Genomic DNA, 17,527 nt, shown 5'->3' on the forward strand with positions numbered 1-17,527 from the left:
AATCATGGACAGAGAAAATACTAGGAGCATCTGCAAGCATCTACTAGTTAGAAGCCTTTAGGAGATGTACTCCTCATGGTGAAGCTAGTCAATGTAGTCTATATCTAAAGGATCCGCCTAACATAGGAGGCTTGTCCCCGAAGCCAAGGAACTCCTCCATGAACCTAAAAGGTGACAGAGAGAGAATCCAAACAGGCAGAGAATAGAGGAAATTGCATTTGTTTAAACTGAATGGGTTGTAAATAGTTTATCAGCGAGTTTCTCACGTCTGCAAACAGAGGAGCTATCTGTTGCTGTGTGTGCCGGTTCCTTGTCAGTGTCAAATGTTGTTTTTTAACCAAGATAAACATCTCCCCCATTGTTCGAATGAAGCCAGAGAAAACCAACTCTCCCCTGCAGCGTAATCCTGCCTGAGGTATTTAAGCCCCAGAGAGAGAGAGAGAGAGAGAGAGAGGGAGGGAGAGAGGGAGAGCTGTTCTTTTACCGAAGTACCCCAACGAGGCAGGGTGTTCATGATGAGGTCTCTCTGGCTGTTGCTGGTTAGCATCCTGCTGCGTTGTCCATCCTGTGTGTTTGGGAGTAGTGTGTGTCCTAAGAAGTGTGTGTGTGATCCCGGGGCCGGGGCGGTGCAGTGTTTCAGGGTGCAGACCGTCCCTGTGGGGATCCCCAAGGACGTGAGGAAACTCAACCTGGCGTACAACCACCTGAAGGAGTTGAAGGTAAGAGAGAGGGGGGGAGAGAAATGGACAATCCACTGACCATCCATTCTATTTTAAAACATATCCTCATTATTCATTGTTCCCATTACTCCCATATGATGTTCAGAGCATGCAGATGTTAATTTACAGACCAAGACAACAATGGAAGATCCTGATGTAATATGAAGTGACGATGATCACTTTAATGATATCCCTTGAAATGGGATTGAAATGATCATTGATATTAATGGCAAATGTTCTATGTTCCTGATTTAATTAGACCATCAACAACTGCTCTGGTTTTACAGAATGATAATAGTTTTTTCTTATATGATTATGAAAAAAACATTATTTCTTTTGAAAACACATTGTGGTCACTTTATTTCATATTCCCTCCCTCATGATATGATTGTGTATTTCAGAGTAAAGACGTCTCTGGCCTAACGGACCTGGAGGACGTCCTCCTGTCTTCCTGTGGCCTAGAGCTGGTGGAGGCCAGCGCCTTCAGGACCCACGGTGACCTACGAACCCTGGACCTCCAGAAGAACAAGCTTCGGCAGGTGCCCCGTGGCCTGCCCCCCAGCCTTGAGGCCCTCCGCCTGGGCCACAACCGCATCCAAGGCCTGCAGGAGTCGGCCATGGAGGGTCTGAGGAAGCTACGACTCCTGGACCTCCAGAACAACCAGATCAGTACGCTCCGATCCAACGCACTGTCCTCCCTGGTCAGGCTGGAGTGTCTCCTCCTGGATGGGAACAGGATCGAGACCGTCCAGGGGTCTCTGAGGCTCCCGCAGCTGAATCTGCTGAGCCTGGGCAGCAACAGGATCCATTCTCTCCCCTCCGCGTTCTTCACGCCGCTGAAGGGCCTCGCCACGCTGCGTCTGCCCGGGAACGGCCTCTCCAGAGTCCCGCACGACCTCCCCCAGTCCCTCTCCCAGCTCAACCTGGACCGGAACCAGGTAAAGACGCTGAGGAGCCGTGAGATGGGTCAGCTACGCAACCTCACGTCTCTGTCTGTGGCCTTCAACAGGTGGGTCAGCTACGCAACCTCACGTCTCTGTCTGTGGCCTTCAACAGGTGGGTCAGGTGACAGTGGAAGTGGTTCTCTGTTCTCTCTTCGCCGTGATGTTTTATTGCCACTGTTTTCATCAATGTCCCCAAACTAGTGCAGGGTTCCACACCGTACCCTAACATTTCAATCAATCAATTCAATCACATCAATCAATCAATCAATTCAATCACATCAATCAATCAATTCAATCACGTCTCTTTCTTAAATATCTCTGAACATTTATGGTGGTATCATTGCAAGTCCCCAGGGAAAGAAAAAAAACAACAACAAAAAAACAACATATAATTAACATTTTCCTTTTAGGGGAGGGTTGGGGCAGGCAGAACAAAAAGGGACTAGAAATGATGCAAGCAATACTATCGAATAGAACTAAAATTAATCTACAGTATTCCCCCCCCCCAAAAAAACAACAACATTCTAGCTGAAACATTGGTGATAATAAAATGTTACTCCAGAGTGTAAAGAGTGTATGACTATGATCACTATGATCACTATGATCACTATGATCACTATGATCAGCACATTCCATTCATTACGGTAGAAATTCCATTATAGTAGGAATGCAATTAGGTTGGAATTATATTCCATGATATTCCAACAGAGAGGGCATTGTTTATTCACTTATACCGCAGGCTGGTGTCAGTGGACGGGGGTCTCCGCCTGCCCAACCTGACGGTCCTGGAGATCCCGGGGAACCACCTGAGGGTCCTGCCCAGCCGCCTGAGCCTCCAGCTGGAGAGGCTGGACTGCAGGCAGAACGGCCTCCTGGAGGTCACCTTCCAGCAGCTTTCAGGGATGAGGCAGCTCAGACACCTGTTCCTGGAGAACAACAGCATCAGGAGCGTCGAGGGCCACGCCCTGAGGAACAGCATCCACCTCACTAACCTGGCCTTGGAGCAGAACCTCCTGGCCTCTATTCCGGACGGGTACGTGCTTGTTGCCCCTTTAGATCAGGAGAGGCTGGTGAAGGAAGAAATCGTCTGATGTACCTCCACCAGCCTCCCCTGCTTTAGATGTATACAGTGCTTTATAAGCATGTTATATGCAGTATCACTGTGTTATTACAATGTTGTTATTATGTAATAGGATAACAATGTGTCAGAGCACAATATCTTCAAGTTAGATTACATACTATTTAGATATATTGCAATGTAATTTATCAGAAGTATGACTTACACACTTTGTAGAATAGAGCCACATTTCACACGTGTCTTTTAGGTGTGTAAATCTTTATCATCATGTTAACATTCAGAACATTCAACCCCCCCGTCTGACCCGCAGGCTCCCGGAGAGTCTGGTCCGTCTGGACCTGAAGGGGAACCGCATCGAGGCGGTCCAGGAGCAGGAGCTGCGGTCCCTGAAGCGGCTCCAGGTGTTGAATCTCCGCCGGAACCAGCTCACCTCCCTCCCCAGGGGGACCCCAGACCTCCTCCCCCGCCTGAGGACCCTCTACCTGGACGGAAACCCCTGGAACTGCACCTGTGAGCTCCTGGGGGTGAAGAGAGCCCTGCTGGCCCGCGGGGCGGAGGTACCAGACGAGGCCTGCAGTGAACCGGTCCGGGCGGCGGGCGGAGGGGGGGACAGCTGGAGGGCGTACCTGGTGCCCCAGGAGGACAGGTGTGAGGAGGAGGGGGGCAGGGAGGGAACACCTGAGGAGGAGCAGGAGGAGCAGGAGGAGCAGGAGGAGCCCACAGACACGGAGGAGTATTATGACTACGACTCCTAGGTGGAGGGTTTTGGAGAACGATGTTTAATATTGTAGATGGAGTCACGGGGGGTTTGTAGTGGTTTGAGATTTGTGTTGATGTGTATTGCACTACGGCTTTAGGGCTGTAGCCTTTACTTCGGCTGTAGTCGTAAATCAGAGCAACGTTTAATAATCAACAGCTATTGATATTATTGTATATTGTAGTCAATATATTATTGTATATTGTAGTCAATATATTATTGTATATTGTAGTCAATATATTATTGTATATTGTAGTCCTACATTAGCACATTATAGTGTAGGTAGACCTAGACTGTTTAATCATGAAAGGATTATCATTTGTTATCTTTCACAAATTAATAAACAAGTATGTAATTTTTCTTAACCCTTGCTGTGTCCTTATTGGTCGTATCGTTTGGTCGTATAGTTAACAAGCCTGGTTGTTACGTTGCTTCTATTTCTTTATACCTAATATAGAATAAAGGACGTTTCATAAATGCACTTTATTTGATATTTGATACACAATAAAGTGTCCCTTGCTTGCAGTACTAGGAGAGGGTGTTGTGACCCCAACCTGCCACTCGGGGGCGACAAAACGTAAAAACACCTTTTACCCACTGCGCGTCATGGTTGCTGAACCGACCAATCAGCGACCAACGTGTATCGCTGCGGGTTCAGAGTGCAAACAACGAGCAAGATGGCGGCCGGCGAGCTGAGGTGTTGGCATTGAGCTGTATGGCACCGTACCGGAGTCGGTTCGTGCACGTCCACGGTAACTAGACTTGGAATGCGGTACTATATAACCTTCTGATAATTATCTAATTTCGAGACTCGGTCGGGAAGGACTCCGTCATGGCGCTGGTGTACGAGTTGGTGTGGCGGGTCCTGCACGTCCTCCTCCACATCCACAGGACGCTCATCACCTGGTTTAGGATCCGTCTTCGAAACTGGAACGGGCGGCTGTGGAAGCGAGCCCTGGCCGCTCTGCTGGTACCGATAGCGCTGGGCTTCCCCAACCACAAAAAGCTGGCCCCGAGCACCGGGAAACGGGCCGCCGGCCGTCGGTTTCGCTGGGGCGCGGACGGGAAATCTCTGGAGAAGCTGCCTCTCCATATCGGCTTGTTGGTCGCGGAGGAAGAACCGAGCTACACAGACATCGCCAACCTCGTCGTGTGGTGTATGGCAGTCGGTATATCGTATGTCAGCGTGTACGATAATCAAGGTAAGATATCCGATTTAATATTTATTATATTTGATAAATACGGGAAGCGGTGCTGCTGAACCCCTGACAATCACGTGTTCTGCAGACTGTCAGTGACTGAGACAGGATATTTAGATCCTCTGCTTTTGTTGCGTCCAAACGTCGCTATTCCAACACTTTGAATCAGCTTGAATTGATCCTCTCCTGCCTATCTTAAAGAACTTCTTCTCTTCCCGAAATGTAGCTGGTCAGCTTGTGCCATATCTGCTTACCAATAACACTGCCCCCCCCCCCCCCCCCCCGTTAAGTGTGAATTGAAAGACATCTGTCACTAACATATGATATGATACTCAGAATACTGTACGGATCATCAGTGATATGGACAGTAATTCTGTACGGATCATCAGTGATATGGACAGTAATTCTGTACGGATCATCAGTGATATGGACAGTAATTCTGTACGGATCATCAGTGATATGGACAGTAATTCTGTACGGATCATCAGTGATATGGACAGTAATTCTGTACGGATCATCAGTGATATGTCTAGCAGATATCGCTTTCGCTCTCATATTCCTGTTGACTGTCTTTGGGCTCTTCCCAAACGATCTCATACTAGTTCGAGCTTCTGTACAGAGTGTAGTATTTTATTTCCAGTAAACCAATCGAAGAGTGTCGTTTTAAGTAGAATAGCCTAATGTTCTTAGTGCCCCAAGGTTTGGCCTGCTCACCCGATTCTTAATGTCGGCCAGTTGAGGCAACGGTTTGGCCTCATGACTTGCTCACCTAATTCTTAGTGTAGGCCAATTTATGCAATGAGCTTTGTGGAAAGATTGCGTCACACACATTATATGGCTATTCTTGCTTCATTGCTGGATCTGCCCAGCCCCTCTGACTGGGACACAGACTGTCACAACATTGTTACTGAGATATCCATTATTGCAATAACCACGTCTGGCATTTTGTCGTTGGCCAATTCTATACTGTTCTCTAAAATGTCCTGATCTCGGAACAACACTGGCATGTTGCAAATTGTTTGTTTTCAAAAGGTCGGGACATTATAAAGATACAGATTGGCAGACAAAATGCCAGACATGTTTACTGTACAGTGGAAACGTAAAAACAGGGAATTATTCAAGTGTCGTGGAGTAAAACCTGGCTCAGGTTCAGCTGTAGGGGTGAAGGACTATGGACAGGTTCCACTGGTTCTTTCTGAGGGGTCAGTCTAAATGCTGTAACAGTCATTATATGACTATTCTTGTTCCATTTTCACTTCACCCCAGCAATTGTCACTGGGTCACACACTGTCAGAATATCGATCCTAAGATATACATTTGTGCATCATTCCCTGGCTCTACTGTCAGACTTGTGGGAGTTTCACACTATTTGTATTTATTTAATTTATGTATCCCTTATTTTACCGGGTCAGTTGACTGAGAACAGGAACTCTTTTGCAGCAACGACCTATGGGGTTGGTTCTTAGGGATCTGTCTAAATGCTGCAATGTGTCGTCCCTCTTCCGTGTCTGCTGACGTAGCGGTCATCAGTCTCTCACAGCCAGATCTGGCCTGTTACACACTGTCCTGTTACACACTGTCCTGTTACACACTGTCCTGTTACACACTGTCCTGTTACACACTGTCTCGACATCAGCCGTGAGTAACTGTAGCCTTCTGCTGCATTTAGATCTCAGACAGAATGTTTAATTCTTCTCAGAGCCTGATAGGAGCCTTTCTAACCTCCCCCCCCACCCCCAGGTGTAGAGCCCAGGTATAGAGCCCAGGTGTTCTCCTCAATGCTGATGCATCCTCCTCTCTCTCCCTCCCAGGTGTGTTTCGGAGGAACAACTCTCGTCTGCTGGATGAGATCCTGAAGCAGCAACAGGACCTTCTGGGTCTGGAAGGTTCTAACCACTCAGTGGAGTTCCTCAGCAACGGAACCGACAAGCCGGACCACCAGGGTGAGGAGCAGACACAGAACTGACACGGACACAGGACACACACAGACACAGGACAGACACAGGACAGACACAGACACACAAGGCTGCGGGTCTTTCCAGAAAGTGTCAAAGTTGTGTTGTCATGCAGGGTAAAGGTCTTAACGGGTCAACTCGAAAACCCAAGACCGGCCCTGGATCCGAGCTCGCCGCAAAGAAAGTTGGGTTAATGAGAGATGAGATGACTGGTTGTGTATTAGCTATGGGTCTGAGATGACTGGTTGTGTGTTATCTATAGGATCATCTAGGTCTGAGATGACTGGTTGTGTATTAGCTATGGGTCTGAGATGACTGGTTGTGTGTTAGCTATAGGTCTGAGATGACTGGTTGTGTGTTAGCTATAGGACCATCTAGGTCTGAGATGACTGGTTGTGTGTAAGCTAAAGATCTGAGATGACTGGTTGTGTGTTAGCTATGGGTCTGAGATGACTGGTTGTGTGTTAGCTATAGGTCTGAGATGACTGGTTGTGTGTTAGCTATAGGACCATCTAGGTCTGAGATCACTGGTTGTGTGTAAGCTATAGGTCTGAGATTACTGGTTGTGTGTTAGCTATAGGTCTGAGATGACTGGTTGTGTGTTAGCTACAGGTCTGTGATGACTGGTGGTGTGTAAGCTGTTGTTATAGTTCCACATAGGGGAGATGGGAGGGGGGGGGGACAGGTTCAGGTAGGGGAGACTGGAGGGGACAGGTCCAGGTGGGAGGGGACAGGTCCAGGTGGGAGTCGACGGGTCCAGGTGGGAGGGGACGGGTCCAGGTGGGAGGGGACGGGTCCAGGTGGGAGGGGACAGGTCCAGGTGGGAGGCGACAGGTCCAGGTGGGAGGGGACGGGTCCAGGTGGGAGGGGACAGGTTTGTGGAGCAGAGTGCAGCCCTGGTGAGGGTTGGGCAGGTATGGGGTATTAACGGGTGAGTGAGGGGAACAATGGGACATGCCCTACGGTGCTAGCCTCGCCTAGCCCTGACTATCCCAGTCCTAATAACAATGACACGGCTACAGTCGTGGCATCTCATCAGGTTCCACCAGAATAACTGGAAACAGCATCGCTGAAAATGAAGAATTCATAACCTCTCACATGAACACCAGCCACCAGACAACTGCTGGAAGACTCTGGTATTGATGGTAAATCTGTCAATCTTACCAGCCACTTTGGCAGGCAGCCAACATTGGGTTGCGTATATACAATGTTTTTCGATTTAGAGACTTAAAGCGTATGACAGGAGGGTCCTGTGTTGTTTCGATTTGCAGAAGTCAGGCTTGCGTGGTTTTGGGTGATTTTTTGGCCTTTTTATTTAGTTTTAAAAAGAGTGGCTGGTGAATGTTCTTATCCACCTGACACCTTGGCTGGTAGACCAGAAAGTTAATTTCATGCTCTGCGTCCATGTCATGTCTCACGCTGTTGACTTGATGTTGATGTGGAGAAAATGGCGGTCGGCTGTGTTTTCTGGCGCTTTAGATCATCTAAGGCCTGTATCCCCACCATGCTCTACTGTGTCATCCTGTGCAGCAGGGGAGGCTGGTGGAGGTAGGAATCGGAGGTCAGGGCTCATTGTAATGCATGGAACGGGATCAAGCATGGAATGAGGAATGGCATTAAACGCCTGTGTGTTTGAAACCATTCCTCGTTCCGTTCCACGCATTACAATGAGCCCGTCCTCCGATTTGTACCTCCGCCAGCCTCCCCTGGTGTGCAGCCTTTAATGGAGGACCCAGAGGAGGTGCAGCCAGTGCAGGGTCAGGTGACTGAGCTGATCCAGATGAATCACATCCCTTTTTGCCCCGTCTGTTCTGCTGTTGGCACGATCTGCTCCATCCCCTGAGCAAGACAATCTGTTATATGACACACACACACCCACACACACACACACACACACACACACACCCACCATATGGAGCTCTCTACATAATACAGAATGATAGTTGGTCTTCTCTTGCCCGTTAGAGTGTTTCCTGTCCCATATAACTGGTTTAGTAAGCCTAGGATGATGGATGGTCGTCCCCCAAGACAACATGTGATAGGATTCTGCTGTAGAAGATCTCTCCACTTTCAGACTAGCAGACTGTGTGTGTGTGTGTGTGTGTGTGTGTGTGTGTGTGTGTGTGTCACTCTAACGTGTGTGTGTGTGTCCAGTGCTGTCCTGCCAGGCGGTGGTGAAGGTGCTGTGTGTGTCACTCTAACGTGTGTGTGTGTGTGTGTGTGTGTGTGTGTGTGTTACTCTAACGTGTGTGTGTGTGTGTGTGTGTGTGTGTGTTACTCTAACGTGTGTGTGTGTGTGTCCAGTGCTGTCCTGCCAGGCGGTGGTGAAGGTGCTGTGTGTGTCACTCTAACGTGTGTGTGTGTGTGTGTGTGTGTGTCCAGTGCTGTCCTGCCAGGCGGTGGTGAAGGTGCTGTGTGTGTCACTCTAACGTGTGTGTGTGTGTGTGTGTGTGTGTGTCCAGTGCTGTCCTGCCAGGCGGTGGTGAAGGTTCTGTCTCCAGACGACGGGAAGCTGAGCATCGTGGAGGCGGCTCAGAGACTCTGCCGGGCCGTGGAGCAGCAGGAGAGGACGGCCAAGGACATCACCGTCTCTGTGCTGGACACACTACTCAGAGGTCAGGACCTGTGTGTGTGTGTGTGTGTGTGTGTGTGTCAACGACACTGTCCTTGACACACTCCTCCGAGGTACTATAGGTGCCTCAGCTTCAGCTCAGCGGGCTCACACAGTTCAGATGACCCAGGTTTGAACTCAGTGTGTCACACATGTTCAGGCCCAGTGCAGCTGTTCATTAGCAGCCCAGTGTGTAGTCAGACCCCCCTTTCCCTAAGCCCAGTGTGTAGTCAGACCCCCCTTTCCCACAGCCCAGTATGTAGTCAGACCCCCTCTTCCCCCCCCTCCCACAGCCCAGTGTGTAGTCAGGCCCCTCTCTATGCAGCTGTGAGGGACTGGGGGACTCAGGCTGAAAGAGACTCTGTAATCATCTGTGTGTCTCCGAGCCCTGGCCTTCTGCCACTGAAGCTAGTCTCTACATCTCGTATTCAAACCGACATTTTGAGGACATTTCTCAACAGTTATCAGTCTTTTCCACAGCTCCCACCCAAACCTTCTAAGAACTGCTCTGTCTGGCCTCTCTAAGAGTCTCTCTCTTCTCCTCTCCTCTCCTCCTCTTCTTTCACTCTATAAAAGTACAAATAGAACAGAACAGCCATTGATCTGTCCATTGGTTACAATGATGTACTGCAGGGTTCTCCCCCCCAGGATGTTTGAACAGCGTGGTGCTGGATTGGCATCATCAAAATCCGACTCATGTTTATTCGTGTCAAAATGCAGCAAAAAATAGCAGCTAAAACGCTGAATTCACTGAGGGACATCATGACGCTTTGACCTTTGTTTTTAACAACAATGTCGTTGGCGATCAAAGATAGTTCCTCCATCGTTACTAAATATAGAGTTTAATTTGTCTTTGTGATGTTTCCATGGTGGCGCCGCCAAGTTCACAGCGTGGCGCAGAAACACTCTGACGTTCTCTGGGGAGATCTGTGTGTGTGTCTAGAATGTAAAGCTATTAACCATAACAGGCAGGGTTTCAACTCAAGATTCTATTCAGGTTCTACTCTGGGCTCTATTGAGGTTCTAATGAGGGTTCTAATGTGTCGGTCCAGAGTCTAAGCCCACTTTCACACCTGCCTCGTTTGGTGCAGAACACTCCATCTGAACAGGTGTGAACGCTCCATCTGAACAGGTGTGGACGCTCCATCTGAACAGGTGTGAACGCTCCATCTGGACAGGTGTGAACGCTCCATCTGAACAGGTGTGAACGCTCCATCTGAACAGGTGTGAACGCTCCATCTGGACAGGTGTGGACGCTCCATCTGAACAGGTGTGGACGCTCCATCTGAACAGGTGTGGACGCTCCATCTGAACAGGTGTGAACGCTCCATCTGAACAGGTGTGGACGCTCCATCTGAACAGGTGTGAACGCTCCATCTGAACAGGTGTGGACGTTCCATCTGGACAGGTGTGAACGCTCCATCTGAACAGGTGTGGACGCTCCATCTGAACAGGTGTGGACGCTGAACAGGTGTGGACGCTCCATCACCAAACAATCAGACCGCAGTTCTCAAAAAAATGGTCTCAGTCCCCTCCCATTAGAACTGTGGTGCGGTTCTTTTACTAGTGTGAACACAGTTTGGCAAAGGTCCGGACCAATCACAGGAAATAATGTCTTTTTTACATTATTCATGTTTACATTAATAATGTTGTCTCTCCCTGTGCCTCCTGGGGCGGTTCAGAGTCTAAGAATATACCGGACCCGGACCTGGTTCTGAAGTTCGGCCCGGTCGAGAGCACACTGGGCTTCCTGCCCTGGCATATCAGACTCACAGAGTTCATGTAAGTAGTGAGAGAGTGAGAGAGTGGGTGAGAGAGGGAGAGGGAGAGAGGGAGAGAGGGAGAGAGAGAGAGAGAGAGAGGGAGAGAGGGAGAGAGGGAGAGAGGGAGAGGGAGAGAGAGAGAGAGAGAGAGAGAGAGAGAGAGAGAGAGAGAGAGAGAGAGAGAGAGAGAGAGAGAGAGAGAGAGAGAGAGAGAGAGAGAGAGAGAGAGAGAGAGAGAGAGAGAGATTTCAGCAGTGTTCTAATCCTGTAAGTGATATAATCTGTGCAGATTACCAGTTAAATCGTTCCATACTACTTCCTCATCCCTGCCAGATTAACCAGGGTCTAATAATACCTCTGTGTAACCAGGTATAAACAGCACTATTCTAGCAATAACACAGATACATTGTAAAAAATTAACTCTCTGTGAAATTATGCCGTTTACCTCCAAGCAATGAAAAGCAATTCAGAACGTAGGATGTTGAATCGTACAAACACAGCTGTGAACTGTGGAATATTGAATTTGTTTGGAGGATGAATTACTAGGGCGCCGTTATCCTCATCCAACACTAGATGGCGGTAGAGCACTATTTACTGCACTCCAATAACAATGAACACCTAGCAGACACACATTGCTATTTGTCGATGCTTTTAACCTGGCATCGTAAACAACATGTTCCTTTCTGCTGATGGGGACTAATGAAACATATTTATTCATGTTTTACCAGATCAGTTTCAATTAGATAACCTGCCTCAGCAAAAATTGTGTGTGGTCATGATGCACAGTTTAATATTGGCTGTGTCATCAAAATGGCTTTACAAGGGACTTCATTTAGAGACCACAGCAGGGCTGATGGTGTCTGTGTCCTCACTAACAGTCTCTCTCTCTCTCTTTCTCTCCTCTCCTCTCCTCCCTCTCTCTCTCTCTCTCTCTTTCTCTCCTCTCCTCTCCTCCCTCTCTCTCTCTCTCTCTCTCTCTCTTTCTCTCCTCTCCTCTCCTCCCTCCCTCTCTCTCTCTCTCTCTTTCTCTCCTCTCTCTCTCTCTCTCCTCTCTCTCTCTCTCTCTTTCTCTCCTCTCCTCCCTCTCTCTCTCTCTCTCTCTCTCTCTTTCTCTCCTCTCCTCTCCTCCCTCCCTCTCTCTCTCTCTCTCTTTCTCTCCTCTCTCTCTCTCTCTCCTCTCTCTCTCTCTCTCTTTCTCTCCTCTCCTCTCCTCTCCTCCCTCCCTCTCTCTCTTTCCTCTTCTCTCCTCTCTCCTCCTCTCCTCAGATCCTTACCCTCTCATCTAGACGTCTCCTACGAGGACTTATTCGGTGCTCTGCAGCGCTATGCCTACAGTGAGCAGCGATTGGGCAAGTGAGGGATAGCCCCCCCCCCCCTCCCCTCCCCGGTATCAATGTTTACAGTCCAGGCTACAGAGAACAAACAAGCAGCCAGCCAGCGTCCCCGTCCCCCCCCCTTCGGCCATCAGCCCCCCCCACTCCCAGGCTCACTGCCTCCACCACGCCAAGTTCTTGCCAGCCCCGCCTCTGTGAGGCATTCTGGGTAATACATGCGCTGCCAAGGTTACCACGCGTGTAGGAACATCAGGCCTGGCTCCGAGGGACCACTGATACCCCCCCCCACACCTCACGCACCCCACCTCACGCCCCCCCCCCCCTCCCCCACGCCAGCCGGGATCAACGGGACGGGAACTTTACCCGACTCACCTGAAAGACATGGTGTCAGCAGTATGGTGTAAATCTATCTAGTGTTGCTCCTCTCAGCTTCTCCTCTCTGTCTGTTAGCTGTCGCTACTCTTCCTGCTGCCGTAGAGGCGGACCACTGGGCTGTTCTCTATACCTGCTACTGTGTTTAGCTACAGCTAGTGCTACGGCTAGTGCTACGGCTAGTGCTACTGCTACTGCTAATGCTACAGCTAGTGCTAGTGCTACAGCTAGTGCTACGGCTAGTGCTACGGCTAGTGCTACTGCTAATGCTACAGCTAGTGCTAGTACTACCGCTGATGCTATTTCTAATGCCGGGGCCCTGAGCTATGGGCAAGACTGGTCTACTTCCTATTCTACTGCTCTGCTCTGAGTGATGTGGGGAGGGGCTGTGTAATGTTGCTGACAACAACACAACTGTCTTTGTCCCTGTGGGGTAATTAGAGTCTAGCACTGAACCCCCCTCCCTCCCAGACACCCCAGGACTGAACCCCCTCCCTCCCAGACCCCCCAGGACTGAACCCCCCTCCCAGACCCCCCAGGACTGCATGGAGGATGACCATGGGGAAGATCATGCATCACAGCGGAAATACTTTATATATGAATGAGAGAGTGTGTGTGTGTGTGTGTGTAAATGTGTGTGTGTGTGTGTGTGTGTGTGTGTGCTAGCAGCTCAGTCAGTTACATTAAATCCACACTAATCTCATGTTCTAGAATGTTGTCGTTGATTTGATGGTGTCATCATGAACTGACACTGAAGTATTTGAGCTCCGTCCAGAATAACAGGAGTGTGGTGATGATGATGATGATGACGATGATGATGATGTTGCTATAGAAACCTCACCAGAGTGAGTCCTCTCCAGCCCTCTGCTCCCCCATGTGAAGATGTGTCTAAAACCTACGCTTGTATTAAAGTGGTCCTTCGTCTGCTGGTCCTTTCTTCTCCTTAACTCTTTCTCTCAAAACCCGTTTGCTGTGTTTTCACATCAACTCATCCTCCTCTTTTCACTCATCCTCCCGTCATTCCACCTCACTCTGGTGGAATGGCCGTACGGCTGTTTTTACCCCCTAATGCTAATGATGCTAAATGCTAACCATGGCCTCCATTGTCCTCGTTTGACGACTCACTGTTCCTCTGCACAGAAACAGGATGAATGGTGTTTCTGTGGGCATGCTGTCTATCTCTGTCTGTCTATCTCTGTCTGTCTCTGTATGTCTGTCTCTGTCTGTGTCTCTCTGTGTCTGTATGTCTATCTCTGTCTGTCTCTGTATGTCTCTGTCTGTGACTGTTCCTTGCCCATCACTGCTCAGTTCTGTTGGTGTCTTATCACCAGTGGTTGGTTCGGTTGGACGGTTCCATTTTGAAGCCTGTCATTTGAAGTGTGAATGCTCAATAAATGTTATTGAAATCTCATTGTGTACAGAACAGTACCTCAGAACAGTACCGGCTGTGTTCAGGTCCAGTTCCCCCTCAGATTTGATACTGAAGACAGACTGGACCGCTATTAAAGTGTCTTCAGAACAACTTAGAACCAGAACCTCCAGCCCAAATGGAGGTGATGACAATGTAGAGGTTGTGTTTTGATACACGTCTGTTTGATACCATTCCTCATTCCATTCTATGCATTACAATGAGCCCGTCCTCCGATTTCTACCTCTGTGTGTGTCCTGTCCATGTCAGCCACTGAGTGTTCCCCCACCTGAAGGCTGTGTGTGTCCTGTCCATGTCAGCCACTGAGTGTTCCCCCACCTGAAGGCTGTGTGTCTCCTGAGAGGAACTCGGACTGTCTCAGTCTCTGTTTTGATATGCAGGGAGCGTCCAGATGCATACAGAACTGCAGCATCATTCACGTGGAGAGCAGCTTTAAAAGCTTCCTGACTGACTAGGCAGGTGTGTGTGTGTATGCGTGTGTGTGTGGTGTATGTGTGTGTGTGTGGTGTATGCGTGTGTGTGGGAGGGAGTGCAGTAACACTGACAGGTAGTTACTACAGTATGGCTGGCTCACATTCAGACTCAGAAACAGAACAGGCTTTGGAGATGCAGTTACTGTCTCATGGTGAATCTTGCAGTGGTTTCAACCTTACCGTCCCTTATTGAGTTCAGTTGTCCGTACACACAAGACGTGTTTGGGTAATTTATATCCACAGAAACTTAACATTGACAGGCAGCTCTGATTGAATACGGCCCTCGATGTTCAATTCTTAACTCATAAACTGCCAAAGATTTCCAGAACCCTCACCACCTAGAGGGCCATGTGTTCTATGTGGTGTTTACCTAGCAACAACACTTTGATTGGCTACAAAATGAAGCATCATAATGTATGCATTTCTGGTGAATAGAGTCACCCTTGGGACTCTAGAATGTTGATAATTTGGGCGACTTTATTCACTCTGGGGTATGTTCTAGACAGAGATGCAGCAGACTACAGAGTAGAGCCTGTTGCCAGTGGAACGCAAAGATGCCATCTTGGGTCGGAGGGCAGTGGCAGGAGTGGAAGCGCTTGTTCACTACAACATCTTTGATGAAAGTTTCTCTGTTTTCACGGGCGTGACGTCGTATCCCTTTTAAAGGTAGTCATTTAAATCCACACACACTTAACACTGGCAATGTTCACCCACTGGCAGGCATATTTGCAGCTCTGTCATCGGCTAGCAATGCCTGATGGAGTTTCTAGTTGGCTGTAATGGAGTGTAGAGTGTAATGGAAGAATAGAGAGACTCTCGATTCAGATGTGACACCTCTCTCTCTCTCTGTCTGTCTCTCTCTCTCTGTCTCTGTCTGTCTCTCTTTCTATCTCTCTGTCTCTGTCTGTCTCTCTCTCTCTGTCTCTCTCTCTCTGTCTCTGTCTCTCTTTCTATCTCTCTCTCTCTCTCTGTCTGTCTGTCTGTCTGTCTCTCTCCGGCCCCCCCCCCCCTCTCTCTCTCTCTCTCTGTCTGTCTGTCTGTCTGTCTGTCTCTCTCTCTCTCTCTCTCTCTCTCTCTGTCTGTCTGTCTGTCTGTCTGTCTCTCACCCCCCCCCCCATTAACAGGTTGTTGTCAAGGTGTTAGAAGACCTCCACCCCGTGATAATTGAGCTGTTTTGTCTCTGTCATAAATAGGACATGAGTCAGCTGTGAGGGCATGGCTGAGGTGTGTGTGTGTGTGTGTGTCTCTCTCTCTCTCTCTCTCTCTCTCTCTCTCTCTCTCTCTCTGAGGTGAGGTGATTGACGTTAGCCTAATAAGTATTCCCAGTGTTGTGTCTCTGGGAGCAGGGCTGTCATGGCCGCCCCTGCAGGGAGAGACAGAGAGCAGTCAAGCCGACAATGGCCTCATATCCTGTTCTACGTTCCATAACCTACTGGAATACCAATGACTGGCTGCTGTTACATACATGTGTGTGTGTGTGTGTGTTGCTTATTTGTGCACTATCAATGTAATGCATTTGTAAAGCCTTCTCTAGTTGTGCTGTAGGTGCTCTGATGCAGATCAGAGAAACACGTATGAGAATGTTTGACATGCTGCATAATTTATTCCCCTTCTCCAATCACTGCTCTAGTAGAACAACAAGGGATCCCACAGAACGCTGACTGGCTGACTGGCTGGCTGGCTGGCTGACTGGCTGGCTGACTGACTGGCTAGACAGACATCTAACTGTAAATAGAGCTTGTTATGTACAAGAGCATTGAATGGAAGAATAAATAACTGTAATTATGAAGATGTGACCTGGTAGTTTAGTCAAACAGAGAGACAGACACACAGACAGGCTTTCTAGTCTAGTCAAACAGAGAGACAGACTGACAGGCGTTCTAGTCCAGACAGACACACAGACAGGCTTTCTAGTCTAGTCAAACAGAGAGACGGACAGACAGGCTGACAGGCTGTCTAGTCTAGACAGACAGACAGGCTTTCTAGTCTAGACAGACAGACAGGCTTTCTAGTCTAGACAGACAGACAGGCTTTCTAGTCTAGACAGACAGACAGGCTTTCTAGTCTAGACAGACAGACAGGCTTTCTAGTCTAGACAGGCTTTCTAGTCTAGACAGACAGACAGGCTTTCTAGTCTAGACAGACAGACAGGCTTTCTAGTCTAGTCAAACAGTGCCAATGTCACTGTGAGGTGAGAGGGTCTGGTGGTGGGGGGGGGGGGGGTTATTGTGGAATTTGTGTCCTGTTTTAGCGCTGAAGTAACCATGGCTACCATGTTGTTCATCCGTTGTAATGATTGTAAATAATATGTAAAACAGACGGTTTTTATTGATCCACAGAAAAATGATGCTGTTATTGATTGAACTGATTAATGGCCTGTGTACCAATTTAAAAAAAAAGAAAAAGAAGAAGAAGATAATAGGACATAATAAAAGTAAAAAAATTGGTTAATAAACTGTTTGTTGCTTGTTTTCTATTTCTGTGCCTTTTCATTCTTCACCCAAATTGGTCCTTAGCCGCTAGCCGCTGCTGTAGATCTGAAGGAGTTAGCTCGATGAAAGAGATGTAGCATTAGCACCACTTATTCCATACAGGACATTACATTCCGTACATTCTATTCCATTCTGTACATTCCATGTAGTCCTGTCCTATATTGATTGATTAGATAACAGCAAGTAGCTCTCAGCCAGTCAGTCAGTCAGACAGACCTGCAGTATTGACCGTGAAGCTGCAGCAGAATCCCATGAGAGTTCCTTTGATAAACATGACTACATGTAAGAGAACACCGTATGCCTAGAAACCCAACCTCCCGGTAGAAATACACGGTGTTGGAGAGGCATGCTTACCTATCACACAGCATAAGGGATGGTGCCAGATCTGTACATTGTGTTGC

At 48.5% G+C, this 17,527-nt stretch overlaps 2 protein-coding genes across 2 annotated transcripts; both read left to right on the forward strand.

The window, feature by feature from the left end:
• Window positions 1-294: 294 nt before the first annotated feature.
• Window positions 295-3,496, forward strand: LOC310817988 (nephrocan-like; the record flags this gene model as incomplete). The annotated part of the gene is made up of 4 exons (XM_083688746.1): window positions 295-719; window positions 1,121-1,728; window positions 2,403-2,696; window positions 3,052-3,496. Exons 1-4 carry the CDS (start codon window positions 513-515, stop codon window positions 3,494-3,496), a joined length of 1,554 nt encoding a protein of 517 aa, XP_083544872.1. The 5' UTR covers window positions 295-512.
• Window positions 3,497-4,170: 674 nt separating this feature from the next.
• On the forward strand, window positions 4,171-17,050 carry nus1 (NUS1 dehydrodolichyl diphosphate synthase subunit). Its single transcript, XM_083689188.1, has 5 exons — window positions 4,171-4,700; window positions 6,509-6,640; window positions 9,115-9,267; window positions 10,946-11,045; window positions 12,293-17,050. The coding sequence occupies exons 1-5, from the start codon at window positions 4,331-4,333 to the stop codon at window positions 12,381-12,383; spliced, it is 846 nt and encodes a 281-aa protein (XP_083545314.1). The 5' UTR covers window positions 4,171-4,330; the 3' UTR covers window positions 12,384-17,050.
• The last annotated feature ends 477 nt before the right edge of the window (window positions 17,051-17,527 follow it).

Source organism: Argentina silus (genome assembly GCF_951799395.1).
Source record: "Argentina silus genome assembly, chromosome: 17".
Lineage (NCBI taxonomy): Eukaryota > Metazoa > Chordata > Actinopteri > Argentiniformes > Argentinidae > Argentina > Argentina silus.

What these genes read in the sequence shown, in the direction of transcription:
- nus1 (XM_083689188.1), top strand. Translation starts at nt 4,331, where the DNA reads ATGGCGCTGGTGTACGAGTTGGTGTGGCGGGTCCTGCACGTCCTCCTC. An exon ending in CAGCGTGTACGATAATCAAG is followed by an intron (nt 4,701 to 6,508) that starts GTAAGATATCCG and finishes TCTCCCTCCCAG; the next exon opens with GTGTGTTTCGGAGGAACAAC. An exon ending in ATCAGACTCACAGAGTTCAT is followed by an intron (nt 11,046 to 12,292) that starts GTAAGTAGTGAG and finishes TCCTCTCCTCAG; the next exon opens with ATCCTTACCCTCTCATCTAG.